Source organism: Cuculus canorus, chromosome 24, assembly GCF_017976375.1.
Source record: "Cuculus canorus isolate bCucCan1 chromosome 24, bCucCan1.pri, whole genome shotgun sequence".
Taxonomy (NCBI): domain Eukaryota; kingdom Metazoa; phylum Chordata; class Aves; order Cuculiformes; family Cuculidae; genus Cuculus; species Cuculus canorus.
Genome location: NC_071424.1, coordinates 7,861,162 through 7,881,852, shown reverse-complemented (window position 1 = coordinate 7,881,852; position 20,691 = coordinate 7,861,162). Strand labels below are relative to the sequence as shown.

Sequence of the window (20,691 nt, the reverse complement as noted above, 5' to 3'; positions counted from 1 at the left end):
AATGCTCTTAAAATGCTATAAAGGCCACGCTATCCGAGGCCCGCCCAGCCCCACTTCAGCGCCCTCGCCACACCCAACATGGCGGCCTGAAGCGGCCGGGCGCGACCCCCCCGCCGGCCACAGGAGGCCGGAAGGGCCACTCTCAGTTTGGCGGCGCCCAGCGGCGCGCCACACCTAACATGGTGGCGCAGAGGCGGAGCGCGTCCTCCAGGCCGGCGCCGCGGCGTCTGTGGCCGGTGGGGATGCGGGCAGTGCCTCGGCCTCTTCGGCGGAGCAGCAGGCAGAGCAAACAGAGCCACACCGCAACCTCCCGAGGGGTCGGAGCTTTCCCCACAAATCCTCGGTGCCACTCCCAACATGGCGGCGGCGCTGCCCTGGCTGTCCTTGCCGCTCCCGCGAGATGGGGGGGTGAGTCCTCGCGAGAGCTGAGCGCGTGCGGGGCTGACATGGAGCCGGGCGGCGCGGGGCCGATCACGGGCAACAACAAGGCCCGCGGCGCCGCGGGGCCGCCCGGAAAGATCCGCGACCTAGGCCGCCCCCCGCGCAAGGACTCTGAGGTCAGCGGCTCCGCGGCGGGGAGGGGGCGATTGCTCGCGGACCGGGGCTGGGCCGGGCTCTGACCGCGCTCCCCGAGCTCTACTCGCTGTCCCCGGGCCCTGCCCGGGCTCCCCACGATCGGGCGATGCTCTGAGGACTCTGAACGTCATCCCCTGCCGCTCCCCTGGGCCAGGCGATACTCCCCGGGCTCTGCCCGCGGTCCTCAGGTCGCTGCAGGTTTCCTGTTCACCCATCTCTTCCCCGACTCTGGTTCGGTTTGACCCGTTTGGCGTGTGAGGGGAGCTCGCTCCTGGACTCCCAAACCTTCCAGGGCTTTGGCGGGAGGTGAGCGGTGGGAACGGGGGGCTGCGTGTGTATGGTTTATGCCGTTGCTTTCCCGCTGTGCCCTCCAGTTCCTAGTGTGGCTCTGGAGCTGTCACTTGTACGGGTGTCCTCACTGGGCTGTGGAATGCTCCCTGAAATGCCGGGAGAGGACCCGGAGAAGGGGTCTGCGCAAGGGTCAGGTGGCAGGCAATGCGGGCAGCCCCCCAGAGCTGCCCAACCCCACCTCCTGTCACGCAGTCAGAGGCTCTGATCTGCCCCTTGGCTTGGGAGCAGGTGCCCTCAGACTCCGGAGGGTTTTGCTGTGGGTTTGTGTTGGTGACACTTAAAGAGATTGGATGTTTTGTGCTCTGAGGTTTCTGGATGTTTTTCCAGTCTCATCAAAGCTGCTTGGAGTCCTTTCCTTCTCACTGTTCACGTCCTCTTGCTTCACTCTGGTCAGCACTGGGAAGAGAGCCCGCATTTTCACACAATTGTGCAAAATGCCTGAGCTCTGAGAGCTCCCTGGTCCCACAAAAACCAATCCCCACCCCGAGATGAAGCATGCCCTGTTTCCTGCTTTATTTTTTGATGGTTTGGGCCTGGGCCTCCCAGCATGTTGTTTTTGCGGTGGTGCAGTGGCAAGGACTGCCCAGGAGCAGCGTGGCTCACTGCAGTGGAGCTGCGATGGAGCTGCAGGAGGTGGGCAGGAGTTGCCTTGGTAACATTTACGCTGCTGCAGGTGTGATTTTGGTCTCTTAAACAGATGATACAATCCTGGAGTCACAGGAGGATGAGATGAATTGTGAATGTCATGGGGATTTTGGTTTTCTGGAAGAATGCTGAATTTAACTGAATTCTTCCTCTGCTTCAGGGCTATTCGGAGTCCCCAGACCTGGAGTTTGAGTATGCAGATACTGATAAATGGGCAGCAGAACTCTCTGGTAAGGACTCGCCTTGATGTATCAGTTAGTCACCTGTGATTTTCATTCCTGGCAATGATTAGAGGAGCTCTTTCAACTCCTGTATTGCCCTATTTTGTCTTTAAACACCTTGTTGATGTAAAAAGAGAATTAATATCCTGGGATTAAACGTTTTAGCTTTCTTCTGGGTGTATTTTTTTTGCATTTTCCTCCTCTTGGATAACGCTGCAGTTAATGTCACCGAGTTGCAGCTTTGTGCTCTTTTGGCAGAACTCTACAGCTACACAGAAGGGCCAGAGTTCCTGCTCAACCGCAAGTGCTTTGAAGAGGACTTCAGGATCCATGGTAAGACCCTTCTCTTGGACCTCTTGTGCTTCTAGGGAGAGACAGGGACCTCCTAAAGGAGACACGGGGATCGAAAGCTCCAGCTGTGCACTGATAATCCTAGAATCATTGAATGAATCATGGAATGCTTTAGGCTGAAAGGGACCTCAAACCCCATCCAATTCCAACCCCTGCCATGGGCAAGGACACTTCCCACTGGATCAGAGGCTCAGAGTCCTATCCAGCTTGGCCTTGAACACCACCATGGATGGTGGAGCCACCACTTCTCTGGTCAGCCTGCCCCAGGGCTTCCCCATCCTCACAGGAAAACATTTCTTCCTAAGATCTCATCTCAATCTCGCCTCTTTCAGCTGAAAAAACATTCCCCTCATCCTATCCCTGCACTCCCTGATCAAGAGCCCCTCTCCAGCTTTTCTTTAGGCAAACACAGTTTGTCATGGAGCCCTTGTTAGAGTGCGTGGGCTGGCCCTGTGGCACCGCTCACTGCCCCCAACATGTTCAGCATTGACTGATGTTGATGTCCGAGGTGGTTCATTGGCACTGGGACGGTCACGTTGGAACACACTGGCAGGAGCAAGAGCATCCAGTTTATTTCACAGCAGGTGCCATGCTTGGTTCAGATGTATGTGATTCATCCAGTCATCTGATGGAGGGCGAAAGACAGTCCCTCTGGGCCAGTCATGCCTGGGCATTTCTTCCAGGAGCACAGTGTTCCTGGGACAGCTCTGTTTTCCGCCACACTGAATCCTTTTGAGCTGTTCCTGTGACGTTTGTTTCCAGGGCGGGCAGAGGTGCTCCTTGCCCTCATCTTGCTTTGCCTTTTCAGTGCGGGATAAGAAATGGACCGAACTGGACAAGAACCAGCAGCGCACCCATGCCATGCGGCTTCTCGATGGGTTGGAGGTCACCGCGCGGGAGAAGAGGCTAAGGGTTGCCCGAGCCATCCTTTATGTTGCCCAAGGTGACACTGGACCTCTGCCCCCTTACTTTTCCCATTGCTAAATCCAGGTAATGGATGGGAGGCTATCAATTTAAAATATTTAAAGTAATTTTCTCTCCTTACATCTTTGATTTCACCTGGAATGTCTGGAGTGAAGCTAACTCTCCCGGGAGCCAGTCAGTGTATAGGAGTGTTGTCCAAAATTGGGCTAAGTTCCTGTGCTGTCCCGGCTGCGTTACCCACAGGAGGGCGGTCCTGTCCTCTGCACCCAACTTTTTGCTTTAAAATTAAGGCTTTATTTTTCGTTCCTCGTGCAAAGCACTCTGGTGGTGTGGAAGGGCCTCAGGATTCCTGCGGGATGGGATCCAGCAAGATTGTCATTACAGGCACGTTCGGGGAGTGTGGCTCTGAGGCTGAGGTGCAGGCTTGGATGAGGTACAACATCTTCCTCTTGCTGGAAGTGGGGACATTCAATGCTTTGGTGGAGCTGCTGAACATGGAGATTGAGTGAGTACTGGGGAAAGCCTTTCAGTAACAGCTCTGGAGCACCTTGGCAGGCATTTTTGCAGTTTGTGGTAGTCCCATTCCTGGTCACTGATTTGATTCCTACAGGTGTTGGAGTGGCTTCTGTTGTTCTGGGTGAATATGTAATGTAGGATTATACGCAATTTATTCACTATGAGCAGCAAATAGAGACAGGTCTGTGCCTCCTCCCCAGTTGTTCTGTGAACAGGAGACTCTTTGCAGCGATATCTGTCCCAGGGTTTGGCTCTGGTCTGTGTGTTGCTCCTGGCACAGTTAAAATTCTCTGACGGCACCTCTGAGGCTGTTTTCCCTCTGCAGTAACAGCGCAGCGTGCAGCAGTGCTGTGAGAAAGCCGGCAATCTCCCTGGCTGACAGCACGGACCTGAGGTATGGAGCAGGGTTTGGGATGCACCAGGGGTGGGAAGGGGGACCCAGCGTTTGCTGGTTTCTTTGGCAAGCTGAGATGGACCAGCAGGCATTGAACGTGTCCCGGGGCTGCCCCAGCTTCTGCCCCAGCTCCATAAGCATCATTAACTGTGCTCAGGTCTGCTCAGCTGCAGATGTCACAGAATCATGGAATGATAGAATGGTTTGGGTTGAAGGGACCTCAAAGCGCATCCCGTTCCAACCCTCCCACTGGACCAGGGGGCTCAAAGTCTACCCTACCTGGTCTTGAACAACTCCAGGGAATGGGCAGCCACAACTGGACCACCTGAGCCAGGGTCTCCACTTTTTCACCTTGAAACTGTTTCCCCTCATCCCATCCCTGCCCTCCCTGATCAAGAGCCTGCTTTCCTGTAGAGCCTGTAATTTTAGAAAGTCTCCTACATGTCCTTTGTACTCAGCCTGCACCACACGTTGAAAGCAGAAAAGTATTATGAAGCAGGGCTTTTACCAGCTTTGACTCACAGAAAACTTTTTCCCCAGTGCCTGATCTCCAGTCTCTTGGAGTGAAGCAGGTGCACGGAAACTGGACATGGTCTGGGCTGATCCAGCCTCCCCCGGAGCCCTGGGTGCTGGTGGAGCCTCCATAACTCCATATCATTTGGCCGACCTTTGAGCATCTGGTGATACGGCTGACTTTCTGCTTTTTGCAGGGTGTTGCTGAACATCATGTACCTGATCATGGAGACGGTTCGGCAGGAGGCTGAGGGGGACAAGCCCGAGTGGAAGAGCATGAGACAGACCTTCCGAGCGGAGCTGGGTGAGGACCAGGCTCTTGGGGCTGATGGGATGGAGGTTTCCAGGGTGAAGAGCGAGAGAACAAGATAGGATTTGGCTCGGGACTAGCAGCACTGGGTTAGTTTCTGCTGGGCTGAATCTTGCTGCTGGGGCAAAGAGGGATGAGCAGAGGAAGCCAGCCAGCTTTTTCTGCTGTTTGGGTTCTTTCTGCCCAGAGAAAAAAGTTGAATATTGGGACTGTTGTTTCCTCCTGACACAGGTAAGAAATTATGGTGGGTACAAGGCCTTGCAAAGGAAGGGAGAAGCTAGGGGTGGGATGACAGTCTTGGGGATGGAGGTGTGAGACTGCAGAGGCTGTGGGAGGGCAAAGGGGCTGGTGGTGCCAGGCTGAGGGCAGGGATGAGGAGAGCCTGACTGTCGCTGCTGTGTGGTTCCAGGAGCCCCTCTGTACAACAATGAGCCCTTCTCCGTCATGCTGTTTGGGATGGTGACCAAGTTCTGCAGTGGCCATGCTCCGCACTTCCCCATGAAGAAGGTGCTACTCTTGCTCTGGAAGACAGTGCTGGTAAGGAGAGGCTGCAGGGGTGCCAACACACATCTTCCAGTTTTTCATTCAGCAGAGGAAGGGAGTTCTGCCCTCAGAGATCACCGTAATTGCTTCATACTCTTTTCTGGTATTCAGCTGAGTAGTTTGCATCCTATAAACCCCCCAGCCCCAGTTTTCAGCTCATGGGGGAGCACTGGAGGCTGGTGTCTGGAACTGGATACCAAGGACAGACCCCAAGTGAGGTCCCTGACTGGGGTTTGCGTGAAATAAAAGGTCCAGATACTTGAGTTGCAGATGGTTGAACGCCTTCCTGCCCCTTCTGCCTTTCACAGTGACAGGAGCAGCATGGGGACGGCAGTTCTTGTTTTGCACTCTGGAGAGAGATTTGGAACACTTGGAAAGTGGATCTGGGAAGGGCAGAGCGAGAATCCCCTAGTGCTAGGCGTCGAGGAGTCCCGTGTGCTGAGGGTGGCATGGTTTCCCTTGCAGTGCACACTGGGGGGCTTTGAGGAGCTCCAGAGCATGATGGCAGAGAAGCGGGAGATCCTGGGACTCCCGCCACTCCCGGAGGACAGCATTAAAGTGATCCGCAACATGCGAGCTGCCTCTCCGCCCGCCTCCGCCTCTGACCTGATCGAGCAGCAGCAGAAGCGAGGCCGCCGGGAGCACAAGGTGAGGGTGGGCTGGGCACAGGGCGCAGTGACATTAATGAGGGGACAGTTGAGGTCCGGGCACCAACCTTCAAGCAACTTGTCCCCAGGGTATTCACTTGCCTGCTTTGCTCTCACCAGGCCTTGATTAAGCAGGATAACCTCGATGCCTTTAACGAGCGAGACCCTTACAAAGCTGACGACTCCCGTGAGGAAGAAGAGGAAAATGATGATGACAACAGCCTGGAAGGAGAAGCTTTCCCCCTTGAACGGGATGAAGTGATGCCTCCACCCACCCAGCATCCCCCCAGTGACCGCATCACCTGTCCCAAGGGGCTGCCCTGGGCTCCCAAGGTCCGGTGAGTCCATGGGGGCTGACCTGCAGGGAGAGCAGGAGCAGAGTGAGGAAACGAGAGGCTGTTAGTTATCAGGAACTTCAGACTTCATGCCTTTCTTACTGGGCTTGTCCCAGAGGTGAGGCGAGCAGCAACTGCCCTGTCCATCAACAATCACTCACCGCTGGGACAGGAGTTACTGGAGGGACTTAAAAAGACGACAGGACCAGGCTGAAGCTGGCAACGTGGATGGGGAATCTGTTGTTTGAATCCCTGCTGGAAAGCTGTTGGGGGTGGCATGGTCACTTTGGTGGCTTTTCTTTTGGTGGGGTGGGCTCCACGCCATCTCCTTTGTCTGTCTGTGAGTCTTTTCCTGATGCCCTGTGCCTGGAGCTGTGGTGTTGCCAGGTGGGCAGAAAAATGTGACTCTTCCCCTTGTCCTTTTGCTGCAGAGAGAAGGATATTGAAATGTTCCTGGAGTCCAGTCGCAGCAAGTTCATCGGCTACACGCTAGGCAGGTAGGTTCCTGCAGAGTCAGGGTGGGGAGCTGCCGATTTGGTGTAGGGGATTGCAGCAGAGGCTGCTGCCACCCTCCACTTGGCTGCAGAGACCTGAGCTCTCTTGCTTTGTCTTGTGGGTGGCTTCTGACCTGTGGAGGTTGCTCAGGTTCGCTCCTGCCTCCTCCCAGCCTGGCTCTTTCCCTCCTCTCTAGTGACACCAACACCGTGGTGGGCTTGCCCAGGCCCATCCATGAGAGCATCCGAACCCTGAAGCTGGTGAGTACATTGGCAAATTCCTTCACTGCCTGCCACCATGTGGGTGCCCCTTCCCCATCACGCAGCACCAATCACAGGTTGGGACCAGTAGGGCATTTTCCTCACCACTTTCCTCCCACTTGCTCAGCCCTGTGATGGGAGAGGCCTCAAGTTTTCATCCCCATCCCTGGTCTCCCAGGCTGGCTGAACCCCTTTCCTCACTGACTTTATCCCTTTCTTACTGGGTTTGTCACAGAGGTGAGGCCAGCAGCCACCATCAACATTGGTCACCGCAGGGACAGGAGTAACAGGGAGGGACTTAAAAAGATGATGGTATTGGGCTGGGGCTTGGCAGCGTGGATGGGGGATTTGTGGTGTCAACCTCTGCTCTCTCCGTGTGCAGCACAAGTACACATCAATCGCGGAGGTGCAAGTGCACATGGAGGAAGAGTTCCTGCGTTCTCCGCTCTCTGGGGTGAGTGTGGGGATGAGGATGAAGATCCTAGGCTTGACAGCAGGGTGTACTCAGTCCTGTCAGGCATTTTGGGTTGTGGGAGGGCTGGGAGGGTTTGCTCTGCTGGGGAGGGAGGACCCATTCCTCTGGGGCAGAGGATGGGGAAGCTTTGGACAGGATCTGGGTTTGGAGAGCCTGGGGCTGAGCCAGGCCCCTGATGCTGGTGGCAGCTCCTGGTATGAGGTTTTCTGGTCTCTCCTGGCACTAGGGGGAAGAAGAAGTGGAGCAAGTCCCTGCAGAGATCCTATACCAGGGCCTCCTGCCCAGCCTGCCACAGTACATGGTGAGGTGGGGAGCAGCAGGGTCACGAGGCTCAGTGGATGGGGCCTCCTTCCTCTGCTCCATCCGTTTCCAGAGATGCCCTCCAGGTTTTCTTCCCTCTCCACCTATACATTGCTGTGGTGGGGTGGTGGTTGGTCCCCTCGTTCCCATCCCTTTTTCATCCCTCCCTTCTCCTCAGATCGCTCTGCTGAAGATCCTCCTCGCTGCAGCCCCTACCTCCAAAGCCAAGACGGACTCCATCAACATCTTGGCAGACGTCTTGCCAGAGGAGATGCCGTGAGTGACCATAGAGGGCAAGCAGAGGTGCTGGGTGGTGGTGGGAGGGGAAAGGGTTGGGAGGGAGCGAGGCAGGGTGACATGGTTTGGGCTGGGACTGTGCTGAGGCCTCCTGGGAGGTCTGACTGTCTTCTGCTGGGTGGCATGCCCTGAATTACGTGTTGCTGCAGGAGGTGGCTGGATGTGGCTGCTGAGAGCCCAGGGGATGGCAGGACTGTCTACTCGCACTTCCTGGGCTGACCCAGTGCAGACAGTGCCCCAGTCCAAGGATCCCTCTGTGTCCCTTAGGACCACAGTGCTGCAGAGCATGAAGCTGGGGGTGGATGTCAATCGCCACAAGGAGATCATCGTCAAAGCCATTTCTGCTGTGCTGCTCCTCCTGCTCAAGCACTTCAAGCTCAATCACATCTACCAGGTGAGGTGGGCCAGGGTCCTGCCACCCTGCATGGGGCTCTGGGGGTGGGCAGGACCCAGGGTTGGTCCCCGTTCACCCACCTTTCTTCCCAGTTTGAATACATGGCACAGCATCTGGTCTTCGCCAACTGCATCCCACTCATCCTGAAGTTCTTCAATCAGAACATCATGTCCTACATCACTGCCAAGAACAGGTAGTGGAGGGGGCTGCCTGCCTGCATCCCTGCTGGGTGTTCAGCACAGGGGTCCCTGCTTGCTTTTTTCCCTCCACAATCCCTCCCTGGCTGTAGCTTGGGCACAGGTAGAGGCAGGGAGGTGCCTGCCACTGCTGATCTCGTGGGTGGAAGGTGTGGGGCTGCATTGCCCCGAGGCCAAGAGGGCTCTAGGGAAGCAGCACAACATGCCTTCTCCTTCCTGCAGCATTTCTGTCTTGGACTACCCATACTGTGTTGTGCACGAGCTGCCGGAGCTGACAGCAGAGAGCCTGGTGAGTCGCTCCCTTCTCTGCCAGCTCTTGGCACCCTGGGGTGCTTTCCAGGGAAAATTGTGGATGCAGGGAGACAGCGAGGCTCCAGCACGCAGTCTTAGCACCCTCAGCGCTCCTGCGCTCAACCCCTGGTGCTGCTGGGCGGTCTGGTGGGTGCGTTGGAGCTACTGGCATATGTCTCCTGCCTGTGTATTGGGCTGTACCCCTTTGGCCAAGGGTCCTGAGACCAGAACAGCCTCTCCTCATCTGTGCTCTGAGCTCTTGCCTGACCTGTCTTTCTGTTTTCCCACAGGAAGCTGGAGACAACAACCAGTTCTGCTGGAGAAACCTGTTCTCCTGCATAAACCTCCTGCGCATCCTGAACAAGCTGACCAAGTGGAAGCACTCCCGCACCATGGTGAGGACTGGGGAACCCACTGGAGCTGTCACAGGCTGCCCAAACTGACTGTGGATTCCTTGGGGTGCCTTTTGTGCTGCACACCAGACCTCGCTGGGGAGCAGCAGGCAAGGGAGGGCTGGTGGAAGAGGAGAAGGAGAGCACACATGCTGCAAGGAAGAGCTTTTGTGTGCTGAAGGAGTGTTTGGTGTGCATGGAATGAGAGGTGCCCAGGTATCCATCCCAGCTGTGTCATCCCGCTGTGCCCGGCTGCTCCCCACAGATGCTGGTGGTGTTCAAGTCAGCGCCCATCCTGAAGCGGGCGCTGAAGGTGAAGCAGGCCATGATGCAGCTCTACGTGCTGAAGCTGCTAAAGGTGCAGACCAAGTACCTGGGCCGGCAGTGGAGGAAGAGCAACATGAAGACCATGTCGGCCATCTACCAGAAAGTGCGGCACCGTCTCAACGACGACTGGGCTTATGGCAATGGTACGTCCTTTGCAGCAGTTGCGGAGCATCCTGTCACCCACGGTCCTTCCTGCTCCATGCAGTGACCTGGCTGTGTCAGTATCCCTTTGCTGCTTAGGGCTTGTGCAGCCCTTAGGTCTGGGATGCAGGGAGGGATTTGGGGTAGTGGCATCAGGGAGGAGAGGCTGTCAGTGTTCAGTGTTGGAGCTGTTGGTGGCTGCCCGTTCTGTGCCCTACATGTTGCTTTTTGTAAGCACCCGCAAAGATCTTTCCTGGGGGATTTGGGCTGGCTGAAGGGCCTCCACCTCTCCTTTGACACCCCTCTTTCCAGACCTGGATGCCCGTCCATGGGACTTCCAGGCAGAGGAGTGCGCCCTGCGTGCCAGCATCGAGCGCTTCAACTCGCGTCGCTACGACCGGGCACATAGCAATCCTGATTTTCTACCTGTGGACAACTGCCTGCAGAGTGTGCTGGGCCAGCGTGTGGACCTGCCTGAGGACTTCCAGGTCAACTATGACCTGTGGCTGGAGCGGGAGGTCTTCTCCCGACCCATCTCTTGGGAGGAGCTGCTGCAGTGATGGACGACAGGGAGGCAGGAGGGGGATGCTTTTGGGGGAGAGCTGGAGGCCAACCTGCTGCTGAATCGCAGGGGAGCAAGGCTTTGGAGGGTCTGTGGGTGCCTGGATCCCCTGTGGCGGGCTTGGGAAGAGGTTGGAGCTGTGCGATCCTTGCTGAGACGACTTCCTGCCCCTCTACCTCTTTCCAAGCTCAACCTCGAGCTAAGGGTGAAGGCACAGTGCCTGGTAGTTTCCTGATGGGTGGGGAGGACCTGTGCGTGTCCCTGATCGATGCTTTGGGAGGCAGTACCGCCATCATCCTCCTCCTGCCCACAACCAGCTGGAGCCGAGAAGGGGGAGCAGGTGAAGGAGTGAGGCAAAACAGAGCAAAGGGCCTTTTCAGCACTCTACTGGACATGGGGAGCAGAGGCTGCTGCGGCAGGAAAAGCAGCTGTGCCCCTGCCCAGCCCCTCCCTGGGGTCGGGGGCACTGGGAGGGTGATGGCAGCGGGCTGGGGAGGATGAGAGGCTGCAGTCTCCCCTCGTCCCGCTGGGTGGGGTGGATCAGGTGTACATATATATATATATATATTTCACAATATCTCTGACCCGAGCATGTCTGGACTGGTGTGTCCCCAACCCTCCTGCCTTGTGAAGCAGCCATGGCTAAACCCAGCAGTGGGGCTGAGCTGGTGGCTGGGGTTCGCTGTCTTAAATCCTTGATCCCACTCTTTTCTCTAGTCCCACTGGGGCTGGATTACCTCTCGCCAGAAGATTATTTATGTTGCAACTGGGTCTGTTGGCCTGGGGTAGCCTGAGACCTTAGGGGGGTGCCTGTCCCCTTCCCTAAACCCTCCTGGGATTTCTGACATCAGCCTGGTGGTGTCATTGGGATTTACTTTGGCTGCTGCTTCCCTGTAGAGGAGTCAGGCATCCAGTCCCCAGAGCCTGGTCCTCCTAGAGCTCACCCTTGCACCTTGCTGTGCCTCACTTTCGCTGGCAGAGGGGCAACAGCCACCCTGGCCAGCTCATGTGGGTGAAATCCTGGGAGATTCACCCCTGGTTTCAGAGGGAGGGTGAGTGAGCCTGACCCTAGGGGTGCTCAGCCATGGCCCTGGGGACCTTCTCATGGACTAAGAAGGCAGGAGGCAGGAAACTCAGCCCTTGCTAGACATAAGAAAAGCTGCACTGGCTCAGACTCAGTGGTAACGTGCCCACAGACTGCGTGCCTGTGAGACGGGCTGTGGGGGACCCATCTTGCCCTCCTCCCTCTTAGCCATGGGCAGGGGCTGGGAGGGGATGTTGAGCTGGAGCCCAGCACTCCCTCTTAAGGTCTTCATCCCTCTGTGAGCAGCACAGATCCAGGGGGGGATGTGCCCTGAGCAGAATCTGTCAGGGAGTCACAACCACCCCTCCATCACAGTAGGTGATAGAAGTATCTGCAAAGCCTGCTGAGCACACTAGGGTGCTTTCCTTCCACGTGGCTGCCCCCAGCACTCACCCCAGGCCCTGAAATCTGGTTCTGGTGGAGGAACCGGCCCGGGCAGCACAGCAGGGTGCTCACAGATGAGGTGTGAACTGAGCCAAGCTCTCCATCACACCTCACTCCCCTCCGCCTGCTCAAAAATGTTCCCCAGCTGTGCTGGGTGATCACAGAGCACCACTTTTATAGCACTGCAGAGCCATAAATAGCTTATTAAAAATGTGTTTTATTGTTTATAAATGAATAACAAAATCCTCGCTGGTGGGAGGGGAGCTGAGAGAGCTAGGGCGTGAGATGGCCCGGGCATGGGTAGGCACTCATTGGATGCCAAGCCTGGTCGGTGAGGAACAGTATCTGCGCAGGTCTTGGAGCATTTGTGCTCCCTTTGGCTGGAAACCTTGGGGTTTGGCCCAAATCAGGCTGGACCGGCAGACTTTGTGCCTCCCTGAGGGGGTCCATGGTGTCTGACTGAAGTTCCCAGCCTCCAGCATCAGGATACAGGAGACCAGGAGATGGGGGTAGGGTGGCATTACAGTTTTGGGGGCACAAAGGGGCCCTTGAGGGTGCAAAGAGAGATCCTGTTTGTGACTTGATTTGAGCCATTTGCCTTCAGTGGAGGGTGTCACACTGGCTGGAGGATGCGGTGTGTTGCCATGGACTGGCACTTGGAGGGACACTTGGATGTGATGAAGAATGTTGGATGTGATGGGGTGATGCCCCTGGACATGCAAGACTGGCCGTACCAGTACCACCACCACTGGGCTTCATGCAGGCCCCAGGAACGAGGAAAACTCTCCAAACTGATGACTTCTTCACCAAACACCTCAGCTGGGGCACCGGGGATGGTACCTGGGATGGGGGGAGTGTCACCTACTGGGACCACACCACCTCCCACCTTATTGATCTGAGGGGTAACGGGCATGGGATGGCTATGGTGACCCTCTCCAGGGAAAAGGGCTTCAGTTTGGGTGTCTGTATCTCTGCAGCCCCCAACCCCCTACTGGTTTATTGCCCATCCTGGGGGTCCTCGGCATTGCAGGAGCTGCACGAAGTCATCCTGAACTTTGTTTTCTCTCAGGGGGGGAACAGAGAGGGCTGCTGGTGACTTCGGGGGGGGGGGGGCAGGGGGGGGCCTTTAAGGACTCCTTGTGCATGGCGGAGGATTTTACCCTGCCCCCAGTAACACTCACTGAGCACCACAGCTGTCCCAGCTTGTGTGGGTTTTCCCAGTACCATTGGACTGGGACATGAAGAGCCCAATTTCTGCCATTGCTCGCTGTACTGGGGGCGTCCAAACTTCAGCTGGGGAGGGGAGCGCTGCCCCCAGGCAATGCAGTTCCCCTGCCATGGTGCTTCCCTGGCACCCCCCCGTCGGCACAGCCCCCTCCCTGGACATTCACAAGGCTGGTGCCCCCCAGATTGTGTCGGGCGGGGGGGGATGCAGGCAGGGGTGGGGGTCAAGAGGCTGAAACCCTGCTGCAAACCACCAGGCATCTTCATTAAGTCCCATTCTCTGAAGGTACTCAAGGGAGCTCGTTTTTTTTGGGAGCTGTTTTGGGGGTCCCAAGCTGCCAGGGGCAGCCCTGGTGGGACGGGCTGGGATTTTGAGGTCCCCCAGCAGCCCCGCTTTGATTCCCCCTCACCCAGGGAGGGGGCTGACAGCAGAGTGATGGAGCAGGGTGGGATACAGGAAGCTCACAGAGATCAGGGTGTATGGAGAGGGGGGTAAGTGTGATCCCACCCACCTGCTCCCAGCCCCTGGTGCCGGGGTGGGGGGGGGCAGACACATTCCAGAGGGGACAAATGATCCGTGTCTCTCCCTGGAGGGGAGGATCATGTAGCCCAATTCAGCAGGGTGCTGGTCACCTCTTTGCTCTTCATCCTCAGTGGCACCAGCGCAGGTGACTTGTAGTCATGTTCAGGTGCTGGTTCGAAGGGATGGGTGCCCAGGGCCTGGGGGGGCAGGCCGTGCAGGGAGTAGAGGCTGTTCATGCCAGGGTGGGAGCTGGGAGAAGCGGAGATGCCCACAAAGCTAGTGATGTTGCTGTGAACGTGGGAGTATGCAGACATGCAGGGTGACGGGACACTCTCAGGGGGCAGGAGCCCTGCGGGGGTCCCAGGGCCAGAGCTCAGCCACAGGTTGTTCTGCAGCTGGAAGGAAGGACCGAAAACAAACAAAACAAGACAAAAATGAGTCAAGGGAAGACCTGATGAAGGTGGGGACCACATCCTCCCCCTCCTGGATCCCACCCACAGGGTGCAAAGCAAAGGATGCCTTTGCTTTACTTGAATTCCCTCGGGCAGGTTGAATCCTGATTGAAACCTTCCTCTCCTGCCTGGTGCAGGGCAGAGAGAGTGGGAGAGTTCGGGATCAGAATGCTCTGAAGATGAGTTTTAAATTATTATTGCACTTTTCAATGTGGAACATAAAGGCAGTTTTGCAGAAAAGGGGGGCAGGAAGCACTGATGGATGTGGAACAGTTAAATGGAGGGGGGGGGCACCTGAAAACCTTTCTCAAAGGTGTGTTCCTATGGCAGAGGAAAGTGGTCATAAAGCAATGTCTTCTTGCCTGTGGCAAAATCTGCATCTTTTCCCCGTTTCCATGCAGGGCCATATGCTTTCCCAAGGGCGGATGGAACCACAGGGGAGGAAGGGGGAAAAACATCATCCCACGGGGACCCTGGGTGCAATGGGATGGGACTCTGGCCCCAGGGGGACGCAGCTGGGGCAGGCAGCCACCGCAGCATCTCTCACCTCCTGGATTTTCCCATAACGCTCCCGTTTCCGCCACTTGGCCCGTCGGTTCTGGAACCACACCTGGGGGATGGAAGAGGGGGCTGAGGCACAGGGAACCCTGCCTGCCTTGGGTGACACAGGCAGCCCTCTGGCCACATCATCTAGCCAGCAGAAAAAGAGCCCATCCCAATAAACTGGAGATGAACAGAGAATGCTGCCCTTTGTGCACAGCTCTGTTTATGAGCTCACCAGCTTTTTCCCTTACCAAAAGCAGAATTATTTCTCTTGGAAAAAAAAAAGCAGTCCTGCTCTGTGTATGGTCCTTTTCTCTCCCTTGTGCTTCTGGGCCTGTTCACCCCAGGTTTCAATGCAGAATGAGGCTCTTCAGGTCCCATGTGGTCAGGATGACCCATCTGCATGTCCCCTCTGTGCTACTGGATGGGGCTGGGGACTGGTACTGGCTGGGCAGGGATGGATCCAGCGGCATCTCCCAGAGAGGAGGAGGTGGGGCTGGGGACTGGTACTGGCTGGGCAGGGATGGATCCAGCGGCATCTCCCAGAGAGGAGGAGGTGGTACTGGGATGCTTACCACAGAGCTTTCATGGTTACGGGTAATTTAATCTATGTCCACCCCAAATCAGGGCTTAGAGCCTGTGGTGGGTGCAGTCTGGCTGGGTGGTTGCAGGCTTGGGGTGTGCCTCTGACTTATCCCCAGCCACTGCACAATTAGGTGCTCCTGGCTTCCTCTGTTACCCACCTGTCCTTGCTTTCTTTTCCACCGGGTGCCCCCTCCAGCCACCTCTTCCTGATGGGAGCCTCAAACAACATGGAGATGCCTCTGAAAGAAGCTTGCTGGCCTGACGCAAGTACGATGAGGGCAAGCGTCATCCTGCCCAGATCCTGGGATGCATCGCCCCCAACCCCATCCATGCTGAGCCCCCATGACCCTGTTGCCTGGGACGGCTGGATCCCTCACTGCTAGTCCTGGGCTGGAGGGAGTCGAGTTGAGGGTTGAGGCAGGGAGGGAGGCTGGGGATGATGGATTTGTGGTGGGGATCACGAGGGAGTGATGGGAGGGGAGGTTGGTGGTGACCTCCCACGTTTTTGCTCTTCCTACTCCTTGGGTGCTGCTTGGGAGAACTGGAGAGAGCTCAGAGAGGAAACCGGCATCTCTACCCAGTGGCAGTGGGTGAAGCAAGTGCCTGGGCTGGTATTTCCCCTCTGGAGCTTAGCATAATCCTCCTGGGAAAACCAGCTTCTAACTCACCCAGCAGAGGAGGGGAAAGTACCCTCCAGCTCTGCCCAGCACCACCCAGAGTGGCTGTGCCCATCCCTGCGGGAGCAAGGGATCCGTGCCCATACCTGCACCCTAGCTTCGGTCAGATCCGTCCGTAGTGCCAGTTGCTCACGGGCATAGACGTCAGGGTAATGTGTCTTCTGGAAGACCTTTTCCAGCTCCTCCAGCTGGAACGTGCTAAAGGTTGTCCTGTTCCTCCGTTTCTTGCTCTTGCTCTTGCCCTTACCCAGGGGCTCAGGGAGCTCAGGGACCCCATATTCCTGCAGGCTGCCCAGGGGTGCTGCCAGTGGGCACCTCAGCTCCCCTGGGGCTTTCAGGGGAGGGCAGCAGGCTAGGGGCACCTCCTGGTACCCGGCTTCGCATCCCTTCTTCCCACCTGGCAGCGGGAGAGGCACACAAGGCAGGGTTAACGATATTAATGAAGTCAGGAGTCCTTCATCTCTGCAGCCCTAATCCTTTCCTCCTGCCCCTGCAGGACCCAAAACTCCAGGCACAGTCCCCTGAGGGGATGTGGGGGTACAGTCCCGGGAGAAAGGGGCTTGGCACAGGCATGCAGCAGGTCAAATCCATGGCTGGGGACGACAAAATCTCTGCTTCTTGTGGAGCTGCAGGCTAGTGCTGCTCCCTGCGAGTGGAAGGGAAGCCTGGCTGGGGTGGTGGGTGTCTGGGGACCCTCTTGGGTGCTGCTACCAAGAGATGTGGGGTGGGCAAGGGGCACAGAGAAGGCAAGCAGAGAATCATCTCACAGACAGGGCTTTGCTCAGCTTTCCTTATCCCTCTCCTCCCACTCTCTTCCAGCACGGTTGATGCCTCTACTCTGCTTGGCTACATCCGGAGCAGAGGCATTGGATCCACCAAAAACCCCAGCGCACCCCAGCATTGGGCCATATCCAGTCCCCTGTCCTGTGCTCCATTCAAGGAGCTCCTCTGCCCCCCGCCCCAAGACAGCATTTCCCTGTGGCTGTAGCTCACAGGAAACCATTTGGAAAGGAGTGAAAAATACCACATCCCCTTTTTAGCTGAAGAAGAGCTCCCTTTCCCCATCCTCCTATTGGGCCAAGGGGCCAGAGCAAAAAGTGTGGGCATTCCCCTCTTTCCCCTCACTTCTGGGGTGTCTTACAAAATGGTTTCAAGGAGAAAAGTCATTGCCACGCATTTCAGAGGTCATCTTTGTTCCCATGCCAGGGCACAAGGAGTTCAGCGACTCCGGCTGATGCTGGGTGCTGCTGGGATCCTGAAAAACTGAACCAGTGAAGGAAGAACTGAGGGGATGCTTAGTAGGTGGTTGGGACAGCTTGGGGACCCTCAGCAGCCAGGAAGGACACAGGGGGTTCACCCAGGAAGGGAACAACCTGAAACTGCTGAGTTTTGCCTTCGTTCCCCCCTCACCGAGAGCACCATCTCCAGAGACTCCATCGTGCTGCAGGTGGAGACCACTGGCCTCCTTGGAGGGGCAGGATCAGGCCCACAGCTGAGCATTGGGCACAGCGCAGCATTTGGGGCCAGCGAGGGGGAAAATTGCCTCCTTTGGGATGGATTCTCCTGCCCGGCCTGTTACCATCACATCCTGGTGGAGCAGGGCAATGGGGTCCCCATCCCTGCAGTCCCACCCAGGGCTCTACATCCTTCAAACCAGCCCTTGCCGTGGCCTTTTCCTGACTTTTGGTTTTGATTTTTGGTTGTTTCCTCATTAAGGCAATTTGGGGGTTACAGCGTGTGGCCGAAAGCCGAGGTCCAGCTGCTTTGAATTAAGGGGAAAACATTTCAGGGGGGCAGTTGCTCCCCATCCCTCTCGGTTCCAACCCATCTATGTGCCTGACAGTGGGTAACGGTGTACGGATAAAGCCAAATTGCCATCTCCTCCCCGCTTTGTCCTCTGAAGGGCTCAGCCTCTGGGCCTGGATGTTTTAAGGACGAAAAACAAGCCTCGCCAAGGAGCACAGCAAAGGCAAAAAAACCCAAATGTGACTGAAAATAAGGAAAAATGACTGAAATTAAAAATCCGACTGCACAAAGCGATCTGATAAATGCATCAGGTTAGGGGTTTTCCATCTTTCCAAAAGCAATGTGATGTATTTCCAAGCAACTAGTGGGTTTCGGCATTGGAGACAAATAAATGACCAAAAAGAAAGAAAAGACAGGAAGGGAGCAGGATGCGGGTGGGTAGCTAAATAAACACGGCATTGCAGCAGGACAAAAGAGATGGGAAAAAGGGAAGATATAGATATTTCTTCCCCTCTTCCTTCCTAAACTGACACCCCCTGAAAGATTTGGCGGCTCTGGGAAAGGCAGCAGCTGGGGAACAGCTGTACAATTCTTGGGTTAACTGGGAGGGGAACGGAGAACTCAGAGGGATCATTAGCAAAGGGATAGGGGCATGGAAAAGGCTCCAGGGAATGGGGGAGACCCCGCAGCTGCCAACAAAACTCACCCCTCGGGATGGCAGCATCCCCTCTGCTGCACTGGGAGCAGGTAAGCGCGGTGGAGGGGACAGGCCTGGTGTCCAGCACCCCTGGGGCTTTTTCTACCTGTTCCCCTAGGCTGGGAGCGGGCCAGGGGGTGAGAAATAAAAGGCCCATGGGACTGAAGAGATCCAGAGGGATGGGATGAGCATGGTAAGCCCTGATGGTTGCAGCCGGGAGGCAAAGTGCGAGGGAGCGGAGGGTGTTGCTTGGCCGGTGGAAGAAACCGGGAGAGCCCCGGGGAAGCGCCTGGTCCTGCTCAAGCCCGGAGAGGGGTGCAGAGCCCCGGGAGCTGGGGAGCAGTGAGCCTCGGGAGCTCTGCACCCCAGGGCCGTGCACAAGGGAACAGGGAGCTCTGGAGACCCGTGCGCTGGGTGACAGGGAGAGCTGGGGCCCCGCGCCGTGCACCGGTGAACCGTGAGCTCTGGAGCTATGCACCGGGGAGCCGGGAGCGCGGGAGCCCCGTGCACCGGGGAGCTCTGTGCTCCGCGGATCGGAGCTGTCGGAGCCGCCCTGGACCCGGAGACCCGGTCTCGGCCGTGTGCGCGCTCCTGCCGGTTGCTCCCACCGGTGCTGCCCGGTGAGGCTCGGGCCCGGGAAGCGGCGGCGGGACTCGCCTTTCCAGCCTGCTCTGAGAGCCTGGGCCAGTCTCCGGCCCCAGTAACCGCCTCCATCCCCGGTAACGGGCTGGATCCTCAGTGACCGGGTCCCTCCCCAGTAACAGGCTCCATCCCCGGTAATCGGCTCGGTCCTCGCTAAAGGGCTTGATCCCCGGCAACGGGCTCAATCCCTGATAAAGCGCTCCGTCTCCGGTAACGGAGTCAATCCCCACTAACGGGGTCCATACCCAATAACCAGCTCCAGCCCCGGTAACAGGCTCCATGCCTGGTAACGGGCTCCATCCCCGGTAACCGGCTCCAACTCCCGCCGGTCCCCGTCGCTCCTCGGCCTGGGACGGTCCCCGCCGTCGCGGCAGCGGGACCGGGTCTCTCCCCTCGCCTTTACTCCCTCTATCCCTCCCCGGTTCTGCAAAAAGGGGGGACAAACGATCCCGGAATCCCTCCCTCTCTGTCGCGACACGGTCCCGGCCGCCCCGACCCGCGGGGCCTCCCCGGCTCCCGTCGAGGATGCTGTGCCGGTCCACGTCGCGATAGCGGTGAACCCGGGCTGGGAACGGGGAACGGAGTACGTGTCGGCGATAAGGATGCTCTGGAAGGATCCGGGACGCGGGTCCCGGCATTCCCCCCGAGGGCAGGGGCAGGATCAGCCCCCGGGGGGGAGAAAAGAGAAGGGACCGGGGCGGGGGACGACAGCCCCGGCCCCCCCCCCCTCCACCCGCCGATCGCCCCGGTACCTGCAGCCCCAGCCGGGTAGAAGGGCTTCGCACCGACGGCCACGCCGAGGGGTCCCGGGCTGGCGCCCCGCGGGTCCCGGGGCTGCGCCGGGGCGGGGGGGCAGCGCGCCGGGCGGGGGCTGAGGGGCGGCGGCTGCTGGGGGGGGCCCCGAGAAGGCGAGGGGAGCCCGGGGATGCCCCGGAAGGGGGGATCCTGCCGGGCGAGGAGGGGGAAAAGCTGGGCATCCCGGTGCCTCCATGGCGCAGGTTGGAGGGAGCAGGGGGGCCGGGGAGCGGGTTTTGTACGGGGGGCTGGGGAGGGAGAGAGGGATGGCCAAGCACCCCCTCCACCCCACAGCCCGCTTCCCCCACTCCCCGGCCAGTCACGTGCGCCCTCTCATCCCCTGCTTAACCCTCTAATCCCAGCTCCCCCACCCCGGCACCCCACGGTCCTGCCCCGAGTGGGTCAGACCCCACAGCACCCTCAGCATCCCCAAGGCAGGGGCCGTGGGGGGAGCCCGACCGCTCCCTTCCCAGCGCTCCCACTGTCTCCCAGCTACAGGAAATCCCCAGGGCTCTTCCTTCGTTTCAACCTTCATCCTGGGCTGTTACAGGATGCAAGCAAGGGGAAAAACTCCTGTTTTTCAAACACCCTCTGGGTTTCTTTCCCCTTTTCAAGTTGTACGGGACCCATTTGTTGTCCTTGCCTCCCCAAGGCTGGGGCTGAGGCCTAAGCAGGTCGGTTCAGGGATGATGATGATCCCTGGTGGGACTTGGGATCCAGGGATGATGGTAATGCTGAGACACGGGATCCAGGGATGATAATGACCCTGGGACATGAGTTCTAATGATGGTGGTGACCCTGGGACACTGGATCCAGGGATGATGGTGATGCTGGGACATAGGATCCAGAGATGATGGTGACACTGGGACATGAGGTCCAGGG

At 57.7% G+C, this 20,691-nt stretch overlaps 2 protein-coding genes across 4 annotated transcripts; one reads left to right on the top strand and one right to left on the bottom strand.

The window, feature by feature from the left end:
* Positions 1 to 221: 221 nt before the first annotated feature.
* Positions 222 to 10,923, top strand: STRIP1 (striatin interacting protein 1). Of its 3 annotated transcripts, none has more exons than XM_009560566.2 (21): positions 222 to 408; positions 1,733 to 1,802; positions 2,052 to 2,126; positions 2,953 to 3,087; positions 3,453 to 3,573; positions 3,910 to 3,978; positions 4,689 to 4,795; positions 5,211 to 5,338; positions 5,810 to 5,992; positions 6,112 to 6,329; positions 6,758 to 6,823; positions 7,018 to 7,081; positions 7,464 to 7,535; positions 7,783 to 7,857; positions 8,035 to 8,132; positions 8,421 to 8,547; positions 8,640 to 8,740; positions 8,967 to 9,033; positions 9,326 to 9,430; positions 9,693 to 9,897; positions 10,208 to 10,923. In XM_009560566.2, exons 1-21 carry the CDS (start codon positions 358 to 360, stop codon positions 10,453 to 10,455), a joined length of 2,385 nt encoding a protein of 794 aa, XP_009558861.1. In that variant the 5' UTR covers positions 222 to 357; the 3' UTR covers positions 10,456 to 10,923. The 3 variants fall into 3 exon arrangements, with proteins under 3 accessions (XP_009558861.1, XP_053943691.1, XP_053943693.1); XM_054087716.1 differs by lacking the exon at positions 222 to 408 and adding an exon at positions 416 to 557 and having other exon boundaries at positions 10,208 to 10,922; XM_054087718.1 differs by lacking the exon at positions 222 to 408 and adding an exon at positions 591 to 882 and having other exon boundaries at positions 10,208 to 10,920.
* Positions 10,924 to 13,021: 2,098 nt separating this feature from the next.
* ALX3 (ALX homeobox 3) lies at positions 13,022 to 20,005 on the bottom strand. Its single transcript, XM_054087719.1, is given in 5 exon segments — positions 13,022 to 14,067; positions 14,672 to 14,734; positions 16,016 to 16,326; positions 19,767 to 19,915; positions 19,917 to 20,005. Coding segments are annotated over 5 exon segments (930 nt in total). The 3' UTR covers positions 13,022 to 13,749.
* Positions 20,006 to 20,691: the final 686 nt, after the last annotated feature.

Bases quoted from the DNA above. Each gene is read 5' to 3' on its own strand.
- STRIP1 (XM_054087716.1), top strand. From the start codon at position 447: ATGGAGCCGGGCGGCGCGGGGCCGATCACGGGCAACAACAAGGCCCGC. The intron at 3,574-3,909 runs GTGAGTACTGGG...TTCCCTCTGCAG, and splicing joins CTGCTGAACATGGAGATTGA to TAACAGCGCAGCGTGCAGCA. The intron at 9,034-9,325 runs GTGAGTCGCTCC...GTTTTCCCACAG, and splicing joins AGCTGACAGCAGAGAGCCTG to GAAGCTGGAGACAACAACCA.